We start from the raw sequence: 27,657 nt of genomic DNA, 5'->3' as shown, positions 1-27,657 counted from the left end.
TTCACGGTTTCAGGCCACTTACTTGCAACTCTGGCCCAACAGTTATAGTTAAGTGAGAAAACCAGCAAGGTTTTGGCAGTTATAGTGAAGAGAAAAATGTTTCAGAAGAATTGTCCCTTGTTCTCATGCTTTGTCAAATTTCTTTTTCTGATAAGATTTATGTGGTGGTAACTGAATTGCCTGTGTGTCCATGTAACACTTTTTAATGGGACTCTGTTTGCTGGAGGTGCTGTTCTGAGAGAAGAAAAAGACTGATAACTCAAAGTGAAATTTTTCATTGCTAATCTTTGTTTAAGAAAGTCTTGTTTTTAATATCACACCAGGAAAGCAATATACAGGGATTTCTGTCATGATAAAATAGCTACACTTTCTGTAGTTTACAGAAGTATACTTACATGCCTTTTTCTCCTCTCAACCCCTGTCCTTTGCTAGTCTTGGAACAAAGAAAATGGATTAGGATGTGCTTATGGTCACCATGTCTGATTGTACATTGACAGCATGCACTCTTCATCTGCTTTCCTATATCAGGCTCAGTCCTGTAAATATGTGCACTGAGTAGCCATTTTAAAGTTAGTGCTTATAGGATAGTATCCTTAGACTTTTTCTTTAGAGTCTCTTTTCTCTTCTATTTGTATAACATCTAGAACAAGAGATTGCTACTTCTGTGGTATTTACTTCATCATTCCTTGGGAGAAATGAAGCTGTTGACAACAGCTGAAGATGTAGGATATTAAACACAAAATGTATTTTTCAGTTCCCAGGATGTTAGGTACCTTTAATCTAGGAATTCTGATTTCTATTTTTAATGTTATGTGGTCTGAGAGAAAAAAAGAAATTATCAACAACTTGTGCTGTTGATGAGTTAATGTGGGCTCAAGAGATTGCGCAGGGAGTGGAAATGAAGAAGGCAGACAGGTTTGAAGTACTGTGAGCGTCTTTCAGAAACTGGAGAAGAGAGAACCATCACTGGGAAAGATAATCATTGATTGATCAGAGAGGTATGAGAGGCTGAGGAAGAGAATTCAACAAATGTATGTTTGACATTATCAACAGTGTAAAGGTGAAAGAGAATGTAAATGGAAGGTAGCTTCCAGATCTTGGACAAGAATAAGTTACTGAGAAACCATGGTAAGTTAGACATACAGTTAAGTTTTGGCAGTTGTAGTAAAATAAAGAAATAAATTGAACCAATGGGAATCCAGGAAGGAATGAAGAGGGAGAATCTCAAAGCTGACCCGGGATGCACCTTCTTTTCTGCCTTGAGGTGAGCCAGGGGAACAGGTTACTCTTCCCTTAGATTAGCTTGCTGGTCTGCCTGTGCTGTGGCTCCTTTCAGTCAAAATGATCTAGGCTAGGAAAAAATATCCTAATGAAAATATGAGTTAAGAGGTGAGTAAGTTAAGAGGAACCAGAACAGTGACTAGAGAGCACATTAAAGGTTATTTCTCATTCTGGATGAGGTCAGACATGCTTTGTATCTGATGGGAATAGCCCAGACAAGAGTAATAGGCCAGATGAGAGTAGAAGATTGGGAAGTGGTAAATTTTTGGTTTCCTTAGATTTTCTGTGGCACTTCAAATCTTGCGTTCCTAATGTACAGTAGCAAAGCTTTAATAATGAACTCATCATTGGTCTAATTTGGTTGTATCATAGGATGTATCATGCTTCCTCTTAGCTTGTTTACTTTACTTAAATGTAAGAGGTTGTTTAAGTGTGTTTATTTTTTCCTAACCAAGAAAACCTTTGTCTCGGTTTCTCGTATCTTACCTTAGGCTTCTCAGAAAAATTGATGATGATTCCCTTTCTGAATGATATCATCTGCCTATGGTCTCATTTCATTCTTTTGTGACTTATTAGTTTCCTTGTATTAGTACCTCCTTCCCTATATACTGGGTAAATCATGTATTGTTTTTTATTCATTCTTAGGTACTTCTTTCTTTCATATTAGTTTTGACTTGCTAATCTTACTAGTCTTTTTACTTAAAGTTGATTTTAAAAAATTAAGGGATTCTAAAATAAGTGTTATCCTGCTTATTTGCGTCCTTATCCAGTGGCCTTAAGTCTTTTTTTGTACTGGAGTGCTTCAATTTCCTGAATATGACCTGTTTGTTAGAAATGCGCATTTTCATGTTTATTGGGACTGCAAGATGGAGAAAGTAAAGACTTTATTAGTATCCTCATAGCATCATTGATTCTTCTTGCAAATACAGTGATTGAAAGCAGGAAACTGGTAATGGGATGTGAAACCTCTAGCGCCTTTCCTTTTCTTGTGATGGAAACACTGTGATTTAGAAGTTACAGACCTTCACTGTCCAGTTGTGTAGCTATATTCTCTTCCCTTTCCCTGGACATCAGTGAGTTATTTGGAATGAAGTGCAGTGTTTATAATTGCAAACTGCTGCATATGCAAAGTCAATGCAACTCACTCATTTTACTTCAGTACCTAAAGATATAGTTTAATAAGGAAACACGTTACCATGTTTCAGTTTTTTGCTGGCAGTTTTTTTCATTGCAAAGATGATAAAAAGTGATTATTGTTATTTAAGATGTAAATCTCCGAGCAATACTTTTTACAGAACTTACACCATGTTGTATGCATGTATACAGTAACATCAGTGTATTTTCATTTTTAGAATACATCAAATAAATTAGATGGAATGCACCTTAAACTGTCAAACAAAATCTTCTATAGTTAAATAATGCTAGAAAGTTAACTTTATATTATCTTTTTAACATAGCAGTTTTTTGCCTGTGCTGAGCACATAATTTTGAAGTTGGTGAATGCTGGGGATTCTACCTGTTGACAAATCTAGTCATTGATATAATTTTTGATATAGTGATGCTTGATTTACATGATCAAACAACACTGCAGATTCCAAGATATTAAACAAGGGGATTGCTTGTTTACAAAAGTTAGAGTTTGCCAGTAGACCTCTGGAAGACTTAAATGAGAGAGTGGTAGTAGTTAGGTATTTGATAAAATTGCTGTACTTAGAACAGATGAAAACGTGAAAGAGAATTTTGCCTATTTCACTCAGTGCCCAACTGTTCAAGTTTGAAAGAGAAGACCTACTTCTTGATCAGATAAAGTGAAAAATCTAGGGATTTGTCCATTAATTTTTTTTTTCAATCTATTGCTAGCAATGATTGTTTCATTTAAGGTATCTTATTCTACAGTGAGAAACCAGCAGAACTCAACAGGTTGGAAAAAGACTTAGAAATTATATACTGAGTAGGCTAGGAAGAAGAAAGGTTAGTTTCAGGAGGTGATGACTGTAGACAGGATTGGAAAAGGCGTTAGGAAGAGAAGACACTGTCTAAAAAGTCTGTGGGCTCTGAAATATAATTAGGAACTAATTATGAGAAATTGTCTACTGGAAAAATTGTCAGAAGTTAAGATGCTTGGAAGGATAAACAAAACTGACACTGCAGAAGCTCCTGAGAAAAATAAAGGATATAAACAAAAATAGGAAATAGTTTGACCCTTAATAAAGGAAGTAGTTTCTGTGGGGTTATTGTTTTGGAGTTTTTTTAGTAACTTTAGTTTGAGAGGATAGAGGTACAGCCTCCTCTCCTGATTGTACAACCTTGTCTTCTGCTCATTCTTGCTTTACTGAAGGACACTCTGGACGTGAGAGGTGGTTTTGGTAGTGCTGTTGGATTTATTATTCAACCGTCTTAAGGATGGAAGACAAAATTGTCTCTTAGTTGTCTCAGTGCACTGAGGCTTTAAGTTTTAACTTTTTAGCATTTTTGTTTCTTATAACTGCTATCTTTTGAACAAGGTGTCTTGAATTTCTAAGGATATTTCAGCATTGCTGAATAGGTGGAAAGGGAGGAAAACCTGTTGCTTCCTGGGTTAAAACAGAACAAGAAAACATAGAACTAGTCCTGTATGCCTGATAATTAGATCCAGAAATTTGAATCGTCTCCAGAATAGCCCTAGCCCAAAGAACTACTGTCTGGCTTATGTTTTTCACCCACCATGACACTAATTTCTCATCAGATCTCTGAATATTCTCAATGCAGTTTGTGTTGATCTTCTGAAAGACTTATTAGAGATAAAATAGGGATCCAAATGGCGCTTCAAACAGGTATATGTCAGGCAGATGGGGAAGAGTGTTATAAAGAAAAGGAGGCTGAGTTTCACAAAATCCTGTGCGATGATGGGAAGGTGGTAACTGAAGGAACATGTCAAAACCCCTGGTAAGTGGTAAACGAAGTACAGTGGCATGAAGGTAAGAGACAGTAGGGACTTGATGTTTGGCACAGAAGGCAGTTTCTTTTCCTCCTGTGCAAATGAAAGCTTTCAGGCCTGGTGGGAAGGTTGCAATAGGTAATGCCAGAGGAGTATCACACAGAGAACCTGTGGTAGGTGCGGAAAATCTGCTGCAGGGTGAATCTGCGGTTTTGTGTCTTTTCAGGTATGTGTTATAGACTGCTGGGCTGACCTTAATATAATACAAGTTTGTTTTTTAGAAGACTGCTTTGCTGGTGCACATAGTTTGATCCTCTAAATCTAATCCATTTGTAATATGAGTTGAATGTATCACTGGCATTCACATACAAACAAAGGACCATTTTTGACCAAAGACATCTTTGTGATAACTGTATTTATCACTTGGTTCTAAATTTTCCATTTCTTTTTATATTTTGTAACTCACACCCTTTCTATGCTGGTATCTGCTTTCTTTTATTTTTATTTTTATTTTTTATTTTAAGAAGTTAATTCTGAAGGGGTTCAGAATTAGGAACTTACTTGCCTAAATGATCTGAAAAAATCTTTTGTTGCATAAGTAGCTTATGCATGTCTTTCTTCTGTAATTTAAGATTATAAAAATACTCGGTTTTTATCTGGGGGTATAAATGACTAATGCATATTGTCATTTATCACCAACCCACAAGAATCACTTTCCTGTTTTGTTTGACTCCTGTTTACGTTGATGGTTTGACTTTTTCAATCCTCAGTAATTGTCTGGAAATACACTAGTATGGACGTCACAACTTTTAATGGTACGCTTCACAAAAGATGGCAGGTAAATGAAAGCCAGGTTCCCCACAGAATGAAGATTTTGCAATTGTAGCATGCTCGTTTCATCTTGTTACTTTATGAGTTGAAAGGTTAAGAGAGTCAGTCTGACTTGTAAAATCACAGAAATTGAATACTGAGAAATGGGTCATGTTCATGTTTCTTGAGCTTCTCATGCTTCTTGAAGGGCTGTTTTTGCATTAATTTTCTGAACTATCAGACTTTGATTATTGCTCTGAATGACACTAATAACCCTTAATAGAAGTGTGTGATACTGTTTCTCCGTAGTTTAATTGATATGCTAGCAATCTTCACTCTCTCCTTCCCTCAAAGAGCTTAAATGTTTGGTCTCACCCCAGCACTTCTATTGTTGTATATACTTTCTTGACCATAATTATTCCCCACAAGCCTTAGTATTGTAGATAACTTACTTATACACTCTTTTGGTCATATGCTACCTAAATAAAAAATCTCCACACAAGCATTTTAAACACAAAATCAGAATAAATTAGGGTATGCTGACACAAGCTCTTCAATGATCATCAACAATTGGAAAATTGCCCATTTTTATTGCATTTTTAACTTGGCTTCCTAGGGAAACTAGTTTATGCAATCACAGTGTATCTGTGTTGCCCTATCTTTTGATTTGTTGTCAGGTTTCAACTAAATTCAATTTAGGCATAAATCTCAAGATAATTAGTTCCTACAAGTTTTATGAAAAGAGGCAGCAGAAGAAACTGTAAGAGTTTCAGTGGAGAAAAACTGTAGTATGATTGCATCTCAGAGACATCATTTGCATCTCAGAGACATCAGAGAATTCCCTTAAGCAAGTGCTGCAGTTGTTAGAAAAGTTTATACCTTTGCAGACCTCAGCTGCACATTAGAGTTCGGCAATTTTAGTTTAAGAAATTATGTCCTTGTGCTGTACTGTCCTGTGTGTTGGCACAATGCTTTTTGTGGGGTCCAGCCATGAATCAGGAAAAAAAAAAAAAAAGCCTCTATATGTTTCTTTAACCAGTTTTCTGATTCACAGTGTGGTTCCATAAATGCATCTGCTGCCAGAAGTAAGTTCCCATGCTGTGTTGTGCATCTAGAAGAAATGATGCATCTACTGTCTCTGAATACTTAGTATCTTGAAAGCACTGCCTTAGACACCCAACGTTGGTTAATCACAAGGTGCAAATCTATAGAAAAATGGTCTTTGGTAGTTTTGGCATTTGCACAATAACTGACAGGTTGTTCTTGTAGTAGAGAAGACAAAACTTTAAAAAATATTTCTGTTTCATTGCTATCTAAAGCTGCCATGACCAACACTCTCTTTGGACACCACACCATTTTTCAACTTCCATAGCCTTGGTTCTATATATTTTGGAGAATTTGCTCAGTTGGGAGCATTAATTTTACTAGACACCCTCGTAACAGCTGCTTCCAGCTTGCTTGTTGGAGCAGAACTTTGATATATTTGTGAACTATGCTGGTACCCACCTGTACGAGCCTCTGAAGTTCTTGCATGGATCTCAGCAGGAAAGAGCAGTCAAAATAACCAGGATCTTTGGTTGTGAGCCAGCTCTGTTTTGTTAACCGAACATTCACTTTTCATTCAAACACAAACATCTTACATATATTTTGTTTGAGTCTTTGCACTTTTAGGAAAATGAACAGCAAAAGACTTTTGTATGTTTTATTTATTTATTGCCTGTGAACTAATGTGATGACGTCCTAGAAGTAGGCAATTATAGAGAAATGCCCCTGCACAGGAGCACAACTCACAGTGGTGTAAAGCTGAATGCTCTTTTGAATGCTTCTGTTACCTGTCACGAAGCAGGATGATTACAGCAAAGACTGTCTGTTATGGTTTTAAGATACTGTTTCTTTGTTCATTGGGGGAATCTGTAGGCTGGATGCAGCCTCCTTGAACCCTCTAACTAGATTACTTCTACTGGTAGGCAGTCTCACCCATAGCTCTCCAAGCAAAGGGATGGAAAGTGCACCTTCGCTGGATCCAGGCAGTGACTGGTGTATCCCCTTTTGTTACTAGTATAACAAAAGCACAAGTTTTTTCATTCAGGTGAAAGCTGAACCGGTGCAGGAAGGCAGGTGAGTGTCAAGTTAGGAATCTTCCTGTCTAAGTTGTTTCTCTAGGGAGAGAGGTGGCCAGCAAGGGGAAGATGGAAGGAGGACTGGATGCAAGTGAGGATCTGGAATGCAGGGGTAAAAGGAGGGAAGAGTTTCTGAGGAAGAAGTGGAGTGGAGCTAAGTCTGGCTGAGGGAAGATGTGACCTCTGAATTGGAGGGTGGAGGAAGTCTGGAAGAGATGAAAGGACTTGTGGTGACAGGAGGGTTAGGCTTGCGAATTGAGAGTGTGGGAAGAACTGAATGAGGGTGGAACTGGACTTGCAGTTGACAAAAAAATTTGTGCCAAGCTCAGGAACTACAGCCAAGAGGGTGGGGAAAAGAAAGAATAGGGGAACAAGAGGAATATGGGTGGAGATGAGAATTAATTCCACAGGAGAGGCTCTGAAGCCCACAGGCAAATGCAGTGGAGTTTCTCCCTGGCTGGAGGGTGGAGACGCTGTATCATGCAAGAAAACTCGTTTCTATTTCTAGTGCCAGAAACAAGTGGGGAGAAGTTGAGTGCTTCCAGCATGGTGTCTTCCCCTCTATGTACCCTTGGGGTGTCTACAGAAAGCTACAATCATAAGTCAGGAAATGCAGCGTTCCTGCATTGAGTGCCTGAAATCGCTTACTGAAGGATTTGTCAAACATGTCAGTCATTGCTCTTTGTCCTCTTGTCTCTGTCTGGTTTGGTTTAATTTACTATATTTTTCGTCAATTAAAAATCAAAGCAATAGAAGTAATTTCTTAATGTAACTATAAGTTTCAAACAAAACTAAATCCATTTACTCAAGCGTACATCCAGATATATATCAAGCATACCTTGATTAATTTTTAAATACTTCTCATAGTTTTTTCTGAAATTTAGCATTGGGTATAATTGTGGCTCACTGTTCCATTTCTTTCTTTTTTTCTTTTTTTTCTTACAATGCTATTGTAAGATGTTTTCTTGCAAAAAACAATGTTTTCTCTGAAATCAGAAGCAAAGATAAACTCTTTGGGATTCTGTTTCCTGTTTCACTAAAGTCAGTTAATGTTTTTTTTTTCTTGTTTTTTTTTCCTCTCTCTCTCTCTGAGTTTCTAGTAACAGGATACCTAAATGTTTAACTCTGAGCTTTGCAAAGCTCTCTGACTCACCCTTAATTTGGTTTAGGCTATCGTTTTCTTTAGCCATTTATAAATGATATGTGCTTTTAATAACACAGTGAAATGTTTCATAATACATGCAACAAAATTATTGGCCTTATTATTCTTGCAAGCTCCGTATGGATTGAGAATTACATCTGCATTCCAAATGTGACAATTATCATCTATACACTAGTAAATACACAGTAAAATGGTTGTAGTATTGAGTCATTAACATACTAATCCAGATGTGATTAGTTTAAAATTGCCAATTTATACTTGATTTGATAAGACAGATTTTTTTAAATTAGTTTAAACAAATGCATTCTTGGTCTGTGTGTGAATTTTCTACCTCATTTATCAGCCACTATTTGGAGAATAATTGAGGGGTGGGGGTGTCAAAAAATCTTCAAAGTGTCACATTGATTATATTATCTTTCATGACCCAAAAAAGTCATCAGGGAAACACTGTTTTAAGACTATTCCTCTGTATTTTAAAAAGAGTGGGCTTTTTGCTACCAAGAGAAGCTTGTTTCATTTTAGTAAGTTGGCTCTGGAGCCTTTTAATCTGTGTAGGTGTTATTCATGTTGTGGTAAGCAGCTAGAGGAATGATTCTGAATAAAAGTGTCTAGTCTACTGCAAGGGCTATTCCCTCCTTGCTATATCTATATTGATTCAAATAATTTTTCATTTATGGAGACATAATTTTTGTATGTATGTATTTTTGACAGTTCAGTGAAAATATAAGGTTATAAGGTGTTTGTCTTAGACCTGTGCTATACTTAGGAGACTTCTGAGAAAGTAACATCTGGTTTTCAACACACTCCGGTTTCTCTCCTTATTTTGTGTGTAGACCAGTCTGTTCACTTTTTTGAATCTTGACATTTCTCATAAAAATGGTCCTTTCTACTTTGGGAAGAGTAGGATTTAATAACTTATAACCCTTTTGTTAGAAGTGATTTTGGATATTTTTGAAAGTCTAGTGTCTTTATAGCAACATGGCTCATATCTCTTTCTTTGAGAGTTCTTGTGACAGGCTTCAGTTTTTGTTCAGCCTGTTGCTGTTTGACTAAGTGTTTCTATACAGTGAGACTATTCTTGAAAAATATATAAGCTGAAGAAGTATATTAAGATATGCAGAGGTCTGTTAGGGATAAAGTGATGAGCTTGTTTACATCTGTTGTGGATCAAGTAAGGTTTTAAAAGGGGCAAGGTCATAACAGGTTAACTGAGTCTGAATACTCCAAGTATCTTATGTCAGGTAAGATTTTATGTGTATAAGGTTACAAGTCTTCATTGGTGTAGTTGCGATTCATTTCAGTATGGATTGCTCAGCATGTATGGGGAACTTTTAATCAAGCAGCTTTTTACTGGATCTCTTAAAGTTGCTGGATATGTTTTAAATGAAAGTTCTGAAAGAACGCCTGTGCGTACATGTATACAGTGGGCAGTGTTTGTTTCTGTTCTTTAAATAACATGTCCATTTTGTTATGAAACATACCGTGTGGCTTTGTTTTAGTTTTTGAAACCAGTGCATGAAATATGAATTCCTAAATTGTTGCATTTTTTATAACAAGGTAGTACAAACACACTTAGATAATTCAATTGACACGAAAAATTTTTTAATAAATTTCTGATTTTTCAGAAAGTTAGGTTATAAAATGAGAGCTGGAGTGAAGGCTTGGGAGCAGGGTAAGACTCGGATAAAATAGTAGTGATGTAGCAGTGAATATGATGAGACTCAGTAGTGTTTCATTATGTATGTGTTAGCTAACTGTGAAGCCTTTAGAGCTGGAAGAGTGACTTGGCTTTGTCCATAGTGTAGTTTGCTGAGCAATATAGAACTAAGGAAAACAAAGAGGTGAGGTGAACAAACAAAAGAGGTTAATATGTAAAAGAGGTAAGATGAAGCAAGTCAATGGGTCATATGAAAACTAACTAATAGTTATGAGACCTGGTTTCAGTGCTTTGCAAGCCAGTGAATGGAGAGCAATAGTCTTATTTTCCTGGTTAAGAGTGTAAGTTACTGGCTTAACCTACAGAAGGCAACATGTTTTTTTTGTTTGTTTGTTTGTTTTTTAAATGAAACAATTTCTATTATTGTTCCATACAGTCCCTGATGTATTTCCAATGTACTCTTAAATAGAATAAAGTATCCTTTGGTTAGCATGCGCATCAACCCTTTGTGGATATTAATCCTTGAAATAGGAAAAGTGTCATGCCTGACGATTTGAAAATAGAAAGTCTGCAATATTTATAACCTTATTTGATTTTAAAACAAAAAGCCCACTGGAATTTGAGTGAAATGAGAAAATGTCATTCATATTCATTGTGAGGTTTTTCTGTTGAATTTGACTTGGTCTATTCTAAATCATTACTTTTTTTTTTTTTTCCTCATTTAATTCTGTTCCCAGACAGTGTAGCTCAGCCAGATCTTGACTAGCATGAATTATTTTTGTTAAAAAGTTCTGGAAAGCTGCACAAAGTGAGGAATGCCTTATTTTTCAGGATATGTTTGTACGAATAACCCCTGTCTATTCTGTATCTTTGAGCACATGGTAGTCTTGTATGAAGTAAGGTTAAAAGGTAAATGGCATGGTACTGTTTCTTTTGGCTATTGCATTAAAGTGTTTGACCTTTTGAAACCTATTTTTATCTTAGGCAGTAAACTGTTTAGTTCTGCTTATCAAAAGAAACTTCATTGCTCTCTTTCCATGCTGTTCTTATCCAAAACACACTGTATCGCTCCAGCATCAGTAGACTTTATCAGCCAGAGCTATTACTCTGTTTAGATATATAGCTTTAAAAAAGTTTGTTTATATTGTAACAGTACATTATGTTCAATAAATACTTTCATATATAGCTCCATGGTTTCCAGTTTCATTATCTAATTCTTTATCTTCTGTTGTATTATTAGCACAATGAATAATCTAAAATTCCTGCCCCCAAATTCTGCTTTTGAGGACCATAAACATGTAAAAGTGTCATGATTATAAAAAAAAAAAAGTAAAAGACAAAGTTTTAAATCAGTCAAAGATAGAATAAATGCATATTCAGTCCTTTTTAAATTAAATTTTAAGCAGTTTTTCAATGAACTGTATAGGTTTTTTCAGCTGGTAGGAATTCTCCAGCAAAACATTTTATTTCACAACAATTATCAAGAATTCTTATAGCTTTGGTAAATGCATACAAGAGATTATCTTTGCAGTGAATAAGGATATAAAATACTATAAAATATTACATAACTATTAGAAATATCATGGTATTGTTTGGGATTAGTAAGCTCTATTACAGAAGGAGCTGGTAGTATTAACACTTCTTGTTACAGCCTACCTTTTTTACAAATGCTTATTCTTTCCCCAGATTTTAACTGTATGGCTTGACATGTTTTGTTTTGGTGTCTGCCCCAAAGTGAATTTTTTTAGAATATTCAAACAAGTGTTTATCTAAAGATAAGGTTAATGTGGCAAAGTAAGTATGCTTGCAAATATTAACAGGTTTCTTGATTGTTCGAGGATGTCTTCTAATCATCAAGGTGTTGGTGATACTTAGAAATTTTATGAAGTGTTAGTTGAACTAACGATCAAAATCATACCTTTACTTCTCTGTGTGCTTTGCTCAAGTTCTACATATTGGAATATTGACCAAAGACAGAACTTACTGCATCTCTGAAGTGAACCACAATTCATAAAGCTGCTAATGACACTCAGCGTATCTCTTTGGCCTGCAGGAAGTTGACTGAGTTTCTGGGCAGCAGATAATTTATTTTAATCTAATTTTTTTTTTATTGACTAATATGTTAATTTACTAGATGCTTTACCATCGTTACAAGTAAAAAAAGAAGCTACTTGTGCCATTAACAGCCTCCCTATTTTACAGTAAGAGTAAATAAGATATTCCATGGAATAGATCCAGGAACACTAAGTCTAGAACTCTAGTATATCTATCTTATGCAAATTTTGTCTCATGGATATTAAAAAATCTCAGTTATTTGTTGACTTAGTGAATTTGTTGCATCGTGCTTTTTTCAAAGTTTACAGATATCAGACATCACAGGAAGCTGCTATAAGCTATCTGAAGAATAGAGTGTTAAAGCTAGACAAACACACAAGAAACCCTGTTTGATGATCCCAGTTTCTTGTATAGGTCATAATACTTTTTATAAGGACTGACTGAAACTGGACTCTGAAAGAATCAAAGCTGTTCAGTGGATGCCAGAACCTGAAGACAAGAGGACACTTCAAAAAGTCATGGGTATGTTCACATATCTTGCCAAGTTCATTCCAAATCTGTCCTCTGTCAGTTCACCCCATTAGACAACTTCTGGAAAATGTTCAGTGACACTGGATTGAACAGTGCAGACATTCCTTTAATGAGTTTGATAGGTAACAGTTCTTGTGCTGAGATGCTGCAGCATTGCTTAACTATCTTATTAATAAAGGCTTGTATTGAAGAAATAGAAATCCAATATTCTAAGGCTCAGAAGATCTTTTTAAATAAAAATATGCTAGTTTTTCACATGGAAAAATAGTTCACAATGAAAAGATAAATGATTCCCAAGCTTTTTGAACCAGCTAATAACTGTCATTCCTCAATGTTTCTTATGAACTATAATTTCTCTTAATCAAATCTCTAATTGAAAGTACTGTGGACACAGTCAATGGTATATCTACTGAGTAAATGCAGAACTCCTACTTATGTTCCCTTGGACCACAATTTGGTAACTACTGACCTAAGATATATGATTTACTAACTGTAAGAGACTGAATCTCTTCTCCTTGTGGCTTTTTCTTTAGAGAGACATGCTTTTTATTTTACTGCTTTTGGATAGGATTTACACTTGTGAATTGAAGTGGAAATAAGTAAAATTGTGTGAACAGTTTCAGAAAGAGAAATAATTTGGGTGCTGAATGCAAAAAAATACAAAAAGAAGGAATATATTTGCAGTAAGAAATGAAGCGGGATCATGCAACTCTTCAGACCTCCCCAAGGCCATTATGAGATATGGTAGCTTTACATTCTGCTTCTTTGAATATTTCATATCTGACTGAAGATGCCTGCTGTGGTATGCAATTGATTAAGCGCAGATCCTGTCTGCTTTGTCTAGGTAGCAATTCTATGAGTGGTCCCAAATGAGCTCAAAGAGACTAAATACCCTAGTGAGGCTGTAGATAAATGGCCTCTCTGGATGTTATCTACAGCTGCTCTCTCACCCCATCATAGGCAATTTCTCCCTATAGCCCAACTGATCTCTTAGCACATGACCAAATCAGGCTGATTTTGCCAAAACATGGATTTAAAGAGTAGTCCTGTATGTGCTGGTGCACAGCTAAAGTGGGGTGATGGTTTCTGGCATGGGAATGGTGGCAGGTGGGAAGGGGGAATAGTCTCTTGAGTAGTCACAGCTGCACATGGAAGAGGATATCCATGCACAAGCTAGAGAAGACTTACAGGAGAAGTCTTCAAAATCATGGTCTTGATTTACATTTTCCTTTATTAAATGTTATATTTGAAATGAGTAGTTAGGTAGATGGTGAGAGTGACTTTTTAGAGGATAGAGACAGGACTGTGACTAGAACACGGAAAAAAATATTGATTAATTATTTAGACACTAATAAAACTGATTTGTGAGGCTAATACAATGTGTGCAGTAATTCTAAACTTTCAGAAACCTTGAGGTTTAACATAAACTAAGTAATAAAATGTTGGTAATCTAAGTAATTGTTTTTCTTGCAGCTGTTGCTTTTTCCTTCTGAAAAAAATTGTTCATTGCATACAGTATGTATTGTGTGTAGTATTTTCCTTATACTACATATGTGATGGAAAAAAAAACAACTTTGGCATGCATATCAAAATCTGCTTTAGCATTCTTTTTAACCATGGCTTTAAAAAGAGAGTGATGAAGTTGCTATTTAGGCACAGTGATAGTGAGAAACCATACTCATTAAATGGCTGCTTCTTATAATCATAGATCCACTAACTGTGACTTTATAATAACAGTGCATTTGTCAGTTATTAGGTGACTTATAAGATAAGAGCTACTCTTTAACTAGAAAATGAAGATTCTTTTTTTCTACTTTTGCTGCTCACTTATGTTGTGCCACTGAAGAAAATGTGATCAGCACCTTTAGGATAAAATTATCTCTTACCCATTGACAAAAATAAGCCCTCTTAATGCAGAATGCTGCATCTGAGAACATTCATAGCTGAGAATATTTGTTGAAATTGAAAGCATCAAGAATTTTGTTGAGGGGAAAAAACAAATAGTCATAAGTCGCTTCTTAGTAAAACTCTCATGGACTGTTGCTGATCTTGACTGCAACACAGTCCATATGTATGGATTTTAAACTACTGTACTCTTCTGTATAAAAACATTTATGTGTTTTTATGATAAGGAAGAGTGGTTTGTCATGTAGTTATTGCCGTTAATACACAGCCCATTCTGATGAAGCTTAAATGAATATTGCTTTTCTTTAGGGTCAGTGGACATGATGACTGAAGGTTATTAAAGCATTTCTAGTAAGAGTCTTCTGTAGATAAACTTCTCCCTTCCTGTTTTGGATGGAGCAATAAGTTTACTGTGGAACAGATTTAGGAAATAGCTTTCCATCAATTCTGTATTTTATAAATAAATAGTTACAGGGCGAGGTCCTTCCTTTGGCATAAAGCTGATTGTTTCCTGTTTAATCCTGGAATGGTGCATTTCAAGTACTGGGATTTTTTCAGTGTGCATCAGAGAGGAGAGCTTTTAGGATTTTGTTTTAGTTTATGGTTCTATGAAAATGCAGCTTCTGGACTATAAGGTCATTACAGAGCAAACAGGGAAATGAATAGGTATTTAAATTGTTGCTCTTTGAGACAATTTTTTGTCTCAAAAGATTTATCTATGAATTTTTTTGTAGCTGGATATTATTAAACGAGTTGAAAAGGTATTACTGATACATCTTTAAGAGATTGTCAGTACTTCTAGAAAAGTTTAGAAACTGAGGGATTATAATTGCCGGTATAAATATGAATGATTTGAGTTCAGCTTTATCATCTGCTTGCAGAAGGCACGCACTTTCTGTAAGAATAGAGCTAGAACTTAGGTAAAACAGCAGTATTAGTTTAAGGAGCACACAAATTAATATATGAAGTAACACTACCCTCATCCAACACATCTGTTGTAAAGAAGCCTGTGAAATCTAGGCCACACACAAGCTGGTCTCCAAGGGCCTGTAGTTGGTGTTAGAATGCTGTTATTATGTGGTCTGATTGGTTTGGTAAGGAATTATCTCCGGTAAAGCCATGTAACATAATAGTCTTCGCTCTTCTACATGGGAGCTACTTGTGCTTTACCGAGCAAGACATTTCTTGAAGTAATAATGCACTTGCTATTGCCAAAATGTAACATTACATGAAATGTATTCTGTCATAAACATTTTTGTTCTATAGCAATTCTTGTTCATTTAAACATTCACTTAAAGTCCTCAACTGAGGTACTGAAGTTCATTAAAGTAAATATACTGATTTCCTGGCAATATATTTTAAGTAAATTTCTTACTTTTTATTGAAAGCTTGTTTGTAATAATTTCAGAGTAATTAGGAAGTATTTAGAAAGCATAAGATTTCATAAATAAAATTCTGTTCATAAATAAAATTCTGTTCCTGAACTTTCCTAAATATTCTGAATTAATTTTATGGCCAGGAAATACAAGTCATAGTAATTTAAATATTATCTTGCAGTGTGCTGAATACTTCCTATGTGATGATATACTTTTCTGTTCATGTTGACTTAAAAGAGAGTTGAGAGCGCTTGATGGTTCATACAAACAGGTTGCTAAATAGTGCCAACTCACTTGGTTTTTTGCTGTTATTGTTCGGAACAATGTAGCCTCAGCCTGCAGCTCTGTCCTTGCTTTGTAACTAGAGTTGTAAACACTTGATACAATTATTGAGGCCTTGTCTTTTTAATTGCTTTTTATTTTTATTATTTTTGGCTCTGCTCAACTGTGACATACAAAAGCTGCATGTTCCATCTTTATAATCATCTGTAAGCATTCAGTAAATGCACTCAAATGCAAAATTGCATTTGCTTGTAGGGAAAGGAAGGAAAGGTTGAGGAGGGACTGAGAGGTGATGGTTAGAAAGATTATTGCTCAAAGAGCAATTCTGTGCAACAGTCATGAGAAAGCAAGGCTGACCTGCTGAAGACAAGGATTATGGCTGGGCAAGGCAGTGTGGCTCTTTGTTAAGGTGCTCCTTCAATTATTGCACACTTGAACCAGTCATGCTGTTCTCCTGAGCTACTGTAGACTCCATCCTGTGTAAACCCCATGAATCCACTGTAAATGTAGAGGTGTCAGCAAGGGTGTGATTTGAAGCAAAGGAGCATCTGGGTGATGCCTTGAGCCTAAACTGGAGATAATGGTTCCATGTGAGTAAATAATTTGGCCTGTCTGTTTTCTTCTCAGTGTAATATACAATGTGGAAAAGACCAGAGCTGTGTCTCAAGGCCCAAGCTGGGTTTTTAGTCAAAAAATGTGTGTGTGAGCTGAGCAGAGAGACTGTTCTGTAGACATGGAAACCCAAAACCAACAATTTTAGAGAGCCCTTTTCATAGTAGAACTATATTTGAAAATGGAGTTAGAAGTCTTGCAGTGGTGATGTTTTAGATTGCATCTTTCTCTTTCAGACTAGATTAATCAAAGGACCAAATAAAAAAATCAAACAGGAGATACTGTCTCCCAGAAGTAAAATGCTGTCAGTCAGCTGATGAGGAAGACCTTGGCCCTGTGCAGAGAGCAGTGAGTGGCTCCGACAGAGCTTGGCTCTGAAAAGCCTTAGCTGCCTCTGCCAGGGGCCTCCTTGAAGGTGCTGTGGCTCCCAGCTCCTGGCCTTGCTGCATCTATCACATGCCACACGTATGCCGTTAGTCTCAGCCTTTAAGGACAAAGCGGAGTTCAAATTAGAATTCATGCTTCTCTTAAAATGATGTCTGTATCCACATCTAACCCATGTAAGAGACTTCTAGCAAATCTTTGTCAGGTATTTAAATGCCAAAAAAGCATTTTTGAAAGCTAATTAAATCTATTGAACCAGGAATTTGAAATTTCCAGTGGGAAGGGAGGCAGAATTTCATTTAAGTGCAAATAACTTTCATATTTTACACTTCAGTAAGTAACAAATTCACATGGAATGGCTCATTATTATATAGTAGATTAAATAACTTGTTTCTCCCAATTTGCATTTCAATGAGTATCTAATTGGCCTATAAACATTGATTAATGGGTGCCGAAATTATTACACAGATTCAAGGCAAAATTGTTAGTGCATATTTAAGAGAGGTGGAATAGACTTGTTGATGTTTCATAATTAAAAATTGTATGACTCTATAGTATCCAAGTATTAAATTTGTCACACATTAATTCAGATTTTTGTAACCATGAAAAATAGTTCATCTTGTTTGAAGACCAGTTTTAAATGTCCTGATCATGGGAATTGTCTGCAAGTCATTTAATGCCAGTTCTGAACATTCCTTTCAATATGGAGCTACTTTACACATAAACATAACAGTATAATTATGTTTCCCCTGTGGTAGTGAAAATTTCTGCTTATGCTTTCAGTGGACCATTAGCTTATTGTACTTGAGGAGAGTAAATTTAGGTTAGCTTAATAAAGTCTAATTTGCACAGTTGAGAAAAATCTGGGATTGTGTGTGTTTTAAGTGTGTGTGTGTGTGTGTGTATATATAGATATAGATATAAAAGTGATTTGGGGAGAGGTAATAATTCCTTTCAAAAGAAGATGTCTTTGGCAAGTATATCCCTTGAAACTACTTTGATAACAGAAATACTGAAGTCTTTGAATATACAGTAGCTTCCCAATTTGCTAGAACTTGCATTCACAATTACAATGTGAAATGTTACTGCATATGCAATTAGCTTAGAGCTAGGTCTACATTACAAAATTTTTTGGCATAGCTCTGTTAGGAGTATGAGAAAATCATTCCTTGTAGTCAGTCCACTCGTGCTGGGAAAACCTGGTGTAAATGTGGCCAGGTTAACAGAAGACTACTTCTGTCAAACTTATTTTAGGTCTGCTGGGGAGGAAAGGCTGCTACTTCTGGGGGAAATAAAAAGCTGGCCTATACCACCAGAAGGCTTTACCAACCTAGCTTTCTTCATTTAGCTGGGGGAACAGAAACTGTTACCTCTGTCTAGCACAGAGGAGCCCTAAGGCTTCATTGAAGCAAGAGACGTTTCAGGCAACTTGCTCTTTCATTAGCTGTGTGTCTCGAGGGATATGGTATGGCTCTCAAACCTGTGCTGTACATGTGCTCTGCAAGTTCAAGCTCTGCCTTTGTCAGAAATAATTATCAGTGAGCATATTGCTTCCCTCCTCCTTGATTTGATACCTGTGGGAAATGTGCCCTTTAGTAATTGAAAAGGATCTTTCTTCTGAAGATATGTTACATGAGTACTTACATGAATCACAGATACAAGATTGTGATTGCTGGACATGTTGGATCTTCTCAATGGTGAATTAGTATCTAAGGTTGTAGGCTCTTTAGCATGGTTTCTGAGCCGCAGCACCAACTTTTCTTCCCCCATGTGAACTGAGCCTTGAGGGTCTTTGGCCTTCAGATGAGGAGCTGAGAAACAGGCATGTCTGAAGATAAGCATTGACTCGCAAGCACTGATGGTGGGGAGTATATGTACATTGCACAGCTGCTCAGAGAGCCCTGAGTTGCTTCCCATGGCTGTGATAAAACAGTGCTGGAGGAGGTGAGACAGTGGTAGCTGAATCTGGGAAACGTAAGGGATGAAAAGGATATTCAAAAAATGAGGGAAAGACTATAATGAAAAAGAAAAAGGGATTACAAAAGTGGAATTTCAGATGAAACCAAAGGCATCAATTTTGCTTGCTAAATCATCACATCCACTCTATGGATGTGGTAGTCATTGTGCCAGATGAGAAAGGAAATGATGTAGAGTCTGTGAGTGGATAAGCATGTCACCAAGGTATTCCCTAGCTAAGTGTGATTTCATCCATACCCAGGGTTCAAATGTATGATCAGGCTACGGTGATGGTGTTTTCTACCCACCATCTGAGCTGTTCAGTATGTATTCTTTGATGTAAACTAAGACCACTATCAGGCCTTCACCAGGGAAGGGGTATAGCAGTCTAAAATGTTAGCATTCCCTGGCTGCTTGCTTCTCTTTTTCCCCATTAGAGTTTAGTGTCCCAAAGCTGAGCTGGAAGAAGACGATATGGGAGGCAGAGAGGCGAAGTAGGGAGTTCTCAGAAGTTCCATTTTGCCTGGTCAGTTCTAGGGCTTGATCCCCTCCAGCCTTTGGGCAGAACAAGTACCTGGGGGCAGTAACATTTTTTTATTGTTCCAGATGGATCTGGAAGTAAATGTCTGCCCAGGCCTTTACCTATATTTAAAAAGTTCTAACAGTGCAACTTTTGGTTTACTTTCTCAAATATATGAGGAATGTTAACTAACATGTTCCATCATCACACCTTTAGATTTGTGTCTAGACACAAGCACTTGTACAGAGACTAGCACAGTGGAGTGTTGATCTCAAATGGAGGCTCTAGGCTGCTACTGTATAAAAATAAAAGCTAAAATGCCTTAAAATAAGGAATGATATATGAATAGTCATATCTGTGATCCTCAGAGCTCAAGGGTGCCAGATTTGCTGACTCTGGAAATCTTTTCAGAGAGAACTTGAGTTCAGCTTATGCACATCTTCATAGGAAAATCAGCTTTTAAAAAAAATTTTTTTTTCAATAGAACAACTGTTTCTGCTCCTCCTTCATCTGCTTGTTAAGTGCTCCACATTCTTTCCATTATGCTTTTGCTGTAGCTTAGGTCAGAGAATAAAAGTATGGTATGGCCTCCGTAAATGATCACCCTGTGGCTTTAGTTGTTTTTAGGATTACCTGACATATGTATCAGACAGAATAACCATGTTGTTGGTATTGTTCCCTTTCTTGTCTTTGAATACTGAAATATTATTTCTTCTTTCCCCACACATGGAATCATTTTCAGTGTTCACTTCCAGATGTTTACAGATGAGTTTTCCATGGTCTGGGCTCAAAATCAATATCTGATGGAATTTTAAGGATATGGATATTTTGAAACTTTGGGTCAAAAGTTCTTCCAGTATTCCTCTACAGCAAAGAGTTGATTTTTAGCAAGTGACTTTACTTGTTCAAAATATTCTCTGCTCTTCCCTTTTTTCCTCAAACTTCACATTCTCTGACTATTTCCCAGAAATAGCTTCCTCCTCCTCTGTGGAGAAGATGGATTTTAATATATAAGGCCACCATCTTCTTTTTCAAGAGCTTTGAGTGCTTTTGCAAACCTTTCAAATAGCTGATTGTACTGTGAAGCTGTTGTGCTGTCTTCTGTGATTGATATGTCTGGTCTCTACTCCCTTCTGCAAGGCAGAATAGCTTCTCTCTGAGGGTTGGTTGTGTCATACATTGGCTTCAGAGAGAAACCGGTTTATGAAGTTCCTATTTCCACTCCCCTACCGCAGTTCACAGTTCTTTCAGTTGTACTGGTGAGTGTGATTTTAGAATTGAATCATTAAACTTGCATTAGTTGTGAGGGAGGGAAGGTGATTTAAACAGGGATCATTTCAATGATGCAATTTATGTTGCAGCTATACAAATAGGCTTATCAGCACAACTGAGGAGGGGCAAATGCAGGAGGAGGATCAGAATTAGCAGCCAAGGTAGAAAATTAATTGAAAGAAAATTATTCAATAAAAAAAAAAAATTGTTGCTACAGGAACTGGAGCTATTTCCTTTCTTTTCTCTTGCTAGAATTGCCTTCCTGCTCCTCCTTCTTCCCTCTTCCCCTATTTTAGGTGTACTGTCTTTGCTGTTGTTTTTTAAGAGGTCTTTTGCCACAAAGCATTGAAAACTTCCATCTCTTGTATTTAGTTTGTGGATTGTTGTGTCATCAAATGACTTCTCTGTCTCTAGACATGATGATGATGATGGCCATCTTAATTCTCCTTTCAGTCTTCTATTGTGAAAGTTTTTGGGGAAAAAAGTTGCCTAGATTAGGTTAATATTTACATGTAAGGATCAAAGAATTACATCTGTGTCATTTCTCTGTGGCATGTGTGAGATAAATAGCAAATAGCGCTATCTGCCATGAATGTGAAGAGCAATTAAAAGTAGAGTACTTCCTTCAGTTGTATCTTTTGGGCACCTTCCAGTGCAAAAGAAAGAGCAGTGTGTCTGTGATCTCTATTAGTGTCAGCATTTCCCTTGGGTCAGTGTTACCAGGTTAGTTTACCTGTGGATGATCATTCGCACGTCCTCAGTCTGAACACTTCAAAGGTGATAAAATAGTGCAAATAGGCAATCAGAAAAAGTAAATTTTTGAACTATTTTACCCAAAACATAATGGCTCTGGAGGTGGAAAGAAAACTTTCAGAAATCATTCAGTGAAAGTGACAAGCATGCTGTGCAAGTACTTGAAAGGCAAGAGGTATCCAAAGCCAAATACCATCTGTCTGTCATATGGCTAATCAGATACAGGATTTTTTCCCGAGCTTTTACCTTGGAAAGAATCTGAAAAAAATGGAAACAAAATTTGCTCTGTTTGAAGTTCTCTTAGCAAGTACCATATTTCACTAGCTGTGAAAAATGAACTCTATGAGAGTCTGCATTCCTTATTGTTTTGCTGCTGAAAAACTAAATCTACAAAGCAGAAAACAAACCCAATGTCGGAAAAAATACCATGTAGACACTGTCTTCTCTTATAGGATATTTTGCTCAACTTTGTTTTGGCTTGCTCTCTTCTTTTTGACTTCTTAATCTCTCTTGAAAATTAGTTCCTCCCAAAAGGCTTACTTTTATTTGTCAGCTAGTGTTTGAAAAATGATTCTTGTTTTAAACTGTTATAAAATGTTTGTTGTCAAACACTTCACAACGGCCATTGTTAAAGGTATTAATTAATGTGTTTCTGAGAATAGTTTCATTAGTGTGCAGAATGCATTCTTTTTCCTGTTCTCCTGACATGAATATTCTTGAGCTCCCTTGGACTTGTCCTTATGAATAAAATAAATCTTTTTTCTTAACAGGGAATTGATTATATATTATTATATTATTTGTGTCCACAATTTAGATAAATGTGGGAGGACAGTGTTGTGTAAGAACCAAGTTCTAGCACAAGTAGACTTTCAGCATTAAAAGATATGATTATCAAAGTATGATTACTTTGAGGAATATCAAAATCTGAGGGTTTTTTTCTCTCCTAAAGAAGGTACAGAGAAATAAAGCTGATTTATTGTCGTTCAGAAGTCCAGTGTATTTTCTAAAAGGAAATTGAGCAAAGGGATGTGAAAATGAACTGCATCTGGCAGTGGAAGAATTTCTGACGCATTCCTGTTTTGGTGGGGGTTTGGCTTAATAAATGTAGCTGGAATTTGATTTGCAAAAAAAAAAAAGAGGAGTTAGGCCACTGGTTTGCTTTGAAAACCTCTGAATATCATACTTGGACATTTGTTTGAAAAACAGTTGTAGTGGTATGAGAAGTTACTTCTCAACAGTTGTACATAGCTGACCTGCAAACTCTTCATTTGCTGTAGTACAAGATCAGATGGGTTCATATAAACCACTGCCAATGTTTCTTTAATGAAGACACATCCCTTAGTGATTGAACTACCAATACAGTCAAACTGATTAAAGTTATATTTGTCAAGGACTTATATGAGGAACAGATATCCAACAACAAATTTGGTGAAACTATTTGAATGTACTTGTTTTTAAAGTATTATGAAAGATTACCAACTAAGTTATCATTACCTTGAATAAAGATAGAGATTACTGGGCATGCCATGGTTAAATTCATTTTACATATATTTGCACTCAAAATCTACTTTACTATTTGTGCTTTACTCTAACATTATTTACTAAATACTGCTGCAAGAGGAAGTCACTCCTTAATGTCTTTTTCAGGCATTTCTTCCAATAACAATTATTTCTTGTATCCAGATAGCTCTGAACTAGTTATGTTTGTATTAAAGCAGGTCAGAAGAAGGGAAAAGGACAAATATGTCTTACAGTAGAAACTCATGTTTAATCCAATATTCATTGTTTGGTTTTGGCTCTGTAGTAGCTCCTCAACTTGATGAGGACTGTTGGTGTGCTAATGTAAAGAGTCCTGCATTTAATCATCTAAAATATGTTCCTTCTAGGTCTACAGACAAGACTGTGAAACCTTTGGCATGGTAGTGAAGATGCTAATTGATAAAGATCCTTCATTAGAGAAGTCCATTCAGTTTGCCCTCAGACAGAATTTGCATGAAATAGGTGAGCGATGCATTGAAGAACTCAAACATTTTATTGCCCAGTATGATGCTGCTAATCAAGACTTGTCAGAATCCTTCAAAGAGGGCCCATATTAAGGACAAAAATACACTTTTAGATCCTCTGTAGTGTGTACACCATAATATACAAATATGCTTTTTGCGGGGGAAGAGGAGTTCTTGTTGGAGATTGAAACCCAAGGCCTGTGCTCCTCATTGTAGCTAAGACGGCTATACCTTGTTCATTGTGGTCTTCACAATTGTATTCTTCCTACCTGTACTTGTTGACATTTATTCCTTTGAAACAAATATTCTCTTCAGTAATCCTGTAAAGTGACAAACTATTTTTGGAACTTTTACACAGTTACCTAGGAAAAAATGTTCAGTTTGATGTATGTACACTTACGTTTCAATGTTCAGAAGTGTAACTACAAGCACTGTATTTTTTATTAAAATAACAAGAAATAGCTCTTTATTTGTCAGCTTACTCAGAAATATGTCCTGTTTTCATAATACTATAGGAAGACTTGCAAGATTGTTCGCAACTATGATTTACATTATTTATTATAGTTGAATTTTAAACTTCAGATTCATTCTATAAAATGACACTAGGGGTTATGCCTCTAGCCTCTGGCTGCCAGAGCCACTTTCCCTGCTTGCTGCAAGAAGTGATGCATTTTTCTTCTAATTGCAGGTTCTGCAAATGCCTTTTAAATTTTAGTATTTCCTGTATTGTGAGTCATTACTAGTAAGCAGTATTATGTCGGATGAGTTCCATTTTTTTGTTAATATTTGCAATATTTCCTTTATTTTTTGACTACACCTTATCTAGCGTAACTGCAGGCAGCCTCTGAAGAGGGGAAGGTCTATTCCCTTGCATTCTCCCTCTCTCCCTTTCCCCCTTCTCACCACTTTTCATGGGTCAGTTTTAACAATTGTAGGGCTGCATAATTCCTAGTTCTGGCATTAAGAAGGGGTAGGAATTTGGGGTGTCAAGGTGGGTGGGACAATGGCAGTGAGCAGGACTGTCTCTTTCTTTCTCAAGTCCAAGTTGCCCCAAATTCATTGGCATTTCAAACCTAAATGATTCTGTGTAATGTCTGGACTCAGTTCTGACCTGACAGGGTTACTTTTAGTTGGGGACAAAAATGATTGAGGAGAGTCAAGAGAGTGCCAGTGCTACATGATTGGTTTTCAGAGATGAAATATATCTAGGACTCACTGGTGGTATTCTGAGTATTACATTATGTACAGGTTTATTTTTAGTAAGATACTGTTTGTTATGAACATTTTAGGAATGGGAGAATTTGAGTCATAATCACAAAGAGGTAAGTGTAAGCATGATTGGTTTTATACGTTTGTATTTAAAGATGTGAAACTCTGTATATAAAGACTAAAGACTAAAGCTTACCAATTCCAAAATGCACAGTATTTTTAAGTGGAAAATGTCAGTGAATTCAGTCCCTTATCAAGTAGCTTTTCAGACTTCATCAGAATGATTTGCAGAAAGGTAAATACAATGGCAATGATTTTACATCTGCAAGGTACTGTATGTGTCACAGCACCTTACACATGCACATGTTCATCTGGTATATTAAAGAATATATTGCATCAGATTCCTGAGATGCCTGATTAGTTTTAATGTCAGAAGGGTGTGGTTTTGCACTTAGCGTTGGTTGGTTTCTAAGAGTTCACATTGCTCAAAGGGGATGACCTGCGACTTACCTTGTTGGCAATGGGGATTGTGTGGGCTGCACAGTGAGTGGAATCAGCTCCCTGATCCTACCCAAAAACTAATTTTGGGTGGGAGAGAGGGGAAGAGAGGCAACCTGTCGTGGCACAGTAGCTAGACCTGACCTGCCCTTTTGGCAGCAACAGGGCTTGCTCAAGATCAGTCATTAAACCACAGGCAAACCTCTAAGAAATGAAACTAAAGCGCTTCAGTACTTGCCTGCAGAATGGAGAGTCTTCAGGTTGTTAATAATACTTTTGACTCATTTAGAAACATCAGAGTTTGTACTTTGGGTTAGAAATGCTAAGGAAAAAATACTGAAATCATGTTTAATATTTTCAATTTAAAATGTCCATTATGACTGTACATTGTGTTAGGAGTCTCCTTTGTTATCACAGTGAAATTTAATCAGACTTCTAAAAGTATCCAATTTTCAAGTCTGATTTTCTATAAAGTAAGACCTAAGTTTACAGTATTCTTGATTTTTGTTTTTTTCAGATTAGCTAATAGGTCAATAAGATCTTTTAGAAGTTTCTGTTAGATTGTTCTTAGCTTAATCTGATTTTTTTTTTTAATTGATTAAATTTTACTAATAAACTAAGGAGACTTTTGATTTTTTTTCTAGATGCTATTTCTATGAAAGGCTTACTATGATGTTCTCATTCATGAGTGATAGGTTACTGTTTTTCCCTGTTTAATACTTGTCATTGTGTTAAATGTTCATGCTTAACCCTTTGTGATGTATGCTTTCTGTTGATTTAAGTAAAATATTATGCCAGTCACTTAACTTAAAAGCAAGAAACATGGCTTTTATTCTTGCTTCCTGTAGAAACAAATATACACTTTGGATTTGATTTCATGTCAATGCAAAAAGTTGTCCTTGGTCTTGTGGACAGCCTTGATGGGGCTCCTAAAAGGGGCAGGAAAGGTAGTGGTAGAAGGAACCAGATGCAGTGCTGGTGAAGAGGCAAGGAGTAATTTACTTTCTTCATTACATTAACATCTCTTGAAAACAAAACTTACTTTCAGCACTCATGAATGTGCAGATACCTTTTAAAAGAATAAAAGGGGAAGAGGAAACAGAAGGAATGGAGCATGGAAATTCAGTGCTGTCTGCTGATGCCGGAGCCTGCCCAAGCAATACCTTTGAGGGATTCCGAATGGTTCTATTAGATCTCAGTGGGTGACTTGTGTCACTATAGCTATAAAGGTAGCTAATAGCATATATCTACAAGGAACTGGTCTTTGTTTTCTGTGCAGCCTTTCTTCTTTTGATGAGGGTAATGTATGGCCCTAACATCTCAGTTACTATTGTGACTCCACTTGGAATAGGTACTACTTCTAACAATACAAAACAGTAGTTACAGTTTGCTGACTGTATCTGCCTCTTGTGCAGGTAGCAGACACTATATCCCATATCATTGCCTTTATATTTAAGAATAGAGAATGGATTAGAAGCATTTTCCAAAAGAACTGATTAAAAATAATAAAGAAGAAGAAATCTGTTGTCAAGCTGAAAAAAAAAAAAGTGTGATCATCTTTAGGCATATAATTTTTGAAGCTGATATTGAAACTGGGTGCTCTGTATTTCTAGTCTTCCCTTGACATGACTCTGTCTTAGCAATCTATTCCTCAGCAAAACAAAGCTTTCTAAATGTTTTTTCATGTTGATTATTTGTGGTCCTGCAGCCCAACATAGGTAAGGGAGAGTGACTTGCCTTAGAGCTATATAAACTAGTGCTGAAAAAGCTGCTCATCCAGTGGAAGGAAACAAAGTTAGAGCACTGCTTCCCCAGGTAGCACACTGTGCAGCTGTACCTTCCTTGACTAAGTATAGTTCTTAAGGAGAGAAAATAATTTGGCATAGTTCAAACTCTTGCCTTAGGCTGGAAAGAATAGCCGCTGTTCACAAGGAGAGCAGCATAATGCACTGTAGGTTTGTTACCTCCTACCTTGCCCCAGCCCCACACTCCTGACTCTCACACAGATGTGCCTCAAATTTTTGTTCTCAGTAAAACTGAGCATAATAGCAGGCCGCTATCCACTCCCCAAACTTCCAGCAGAACCATAACAATATAAAAATAGGGGTGTGTGGCAGGGGAAGGGTCATTTGTTACACCACTCAGTTTAAAGTAGCTGGAGCCCTTGCAAGAACAGAGAGTTCAGAGTTCCCCAGCACTGATACCTTTAGTCCTAACTCATCCTTGTTTTGATATAAAGGCAGGGGAAGAGTATCTTTCATGTTTATTTGGGGGGTTTAGATGGCGGTAATGTGAAAGTTAACTCTCTGAACATAGCTTGTAATTGATACCCTTTAGAGATCTGAGTTGCACAG

At 36.5% G+C, this 27,657-nt stretch overlaps 1 protein-coding gene across 3 annotated transcripts in view; it reads left to right on the top strand.

Annotated features, from left to right (window-relative positions):
* PPHLN1 (periphilin 1) overlaps nucleotides 1-26,109 on the top strand; it is a 74,229-nt gene extending 48,120 nt beyond the window's left edge. For all 3 annotated transcript variants that reach the window (XM_067314530.1, XM_067314539.1, XM_067314522.1), the window contains exon 10: nucleotides 23,480-26,109. In XM_067314530.1, coding sequence (XP_067170631.1) covers nucleotides 23,480-23,689 — 210 coding nt within the window. In that variant the 3' untranslated portion in view covers nucleotides 23,690-26,109. The remainder of the gene's footprint in view (nucleotides 1-23,479) is intronic.
* The last annotated feature ends 1,548 nt before the right edge of the window (nucleotides 26,110-27,657 follow it).

Source organism: Apteryx mantelli, chromosome 1 (assembly GCF_036417845.1).
Source record: "Apteryx mantelli isolate bAptMan1 chromosome 1, bAptMan1.hap1, whole genome shotgun sequence".
In the NCBI taxonomy this organism is placed as follows: Eukaryota; Metazoa; Chordata; class Aves; order Apterygiformes; family Apterygidae; genus Apteryx; species Apteryx mantelli.
The sequence above is the reverse complement of the archived record's forward strand: the minus strand, read 5'-3'. Positions and strand labels throughout refer to the sequence as shown.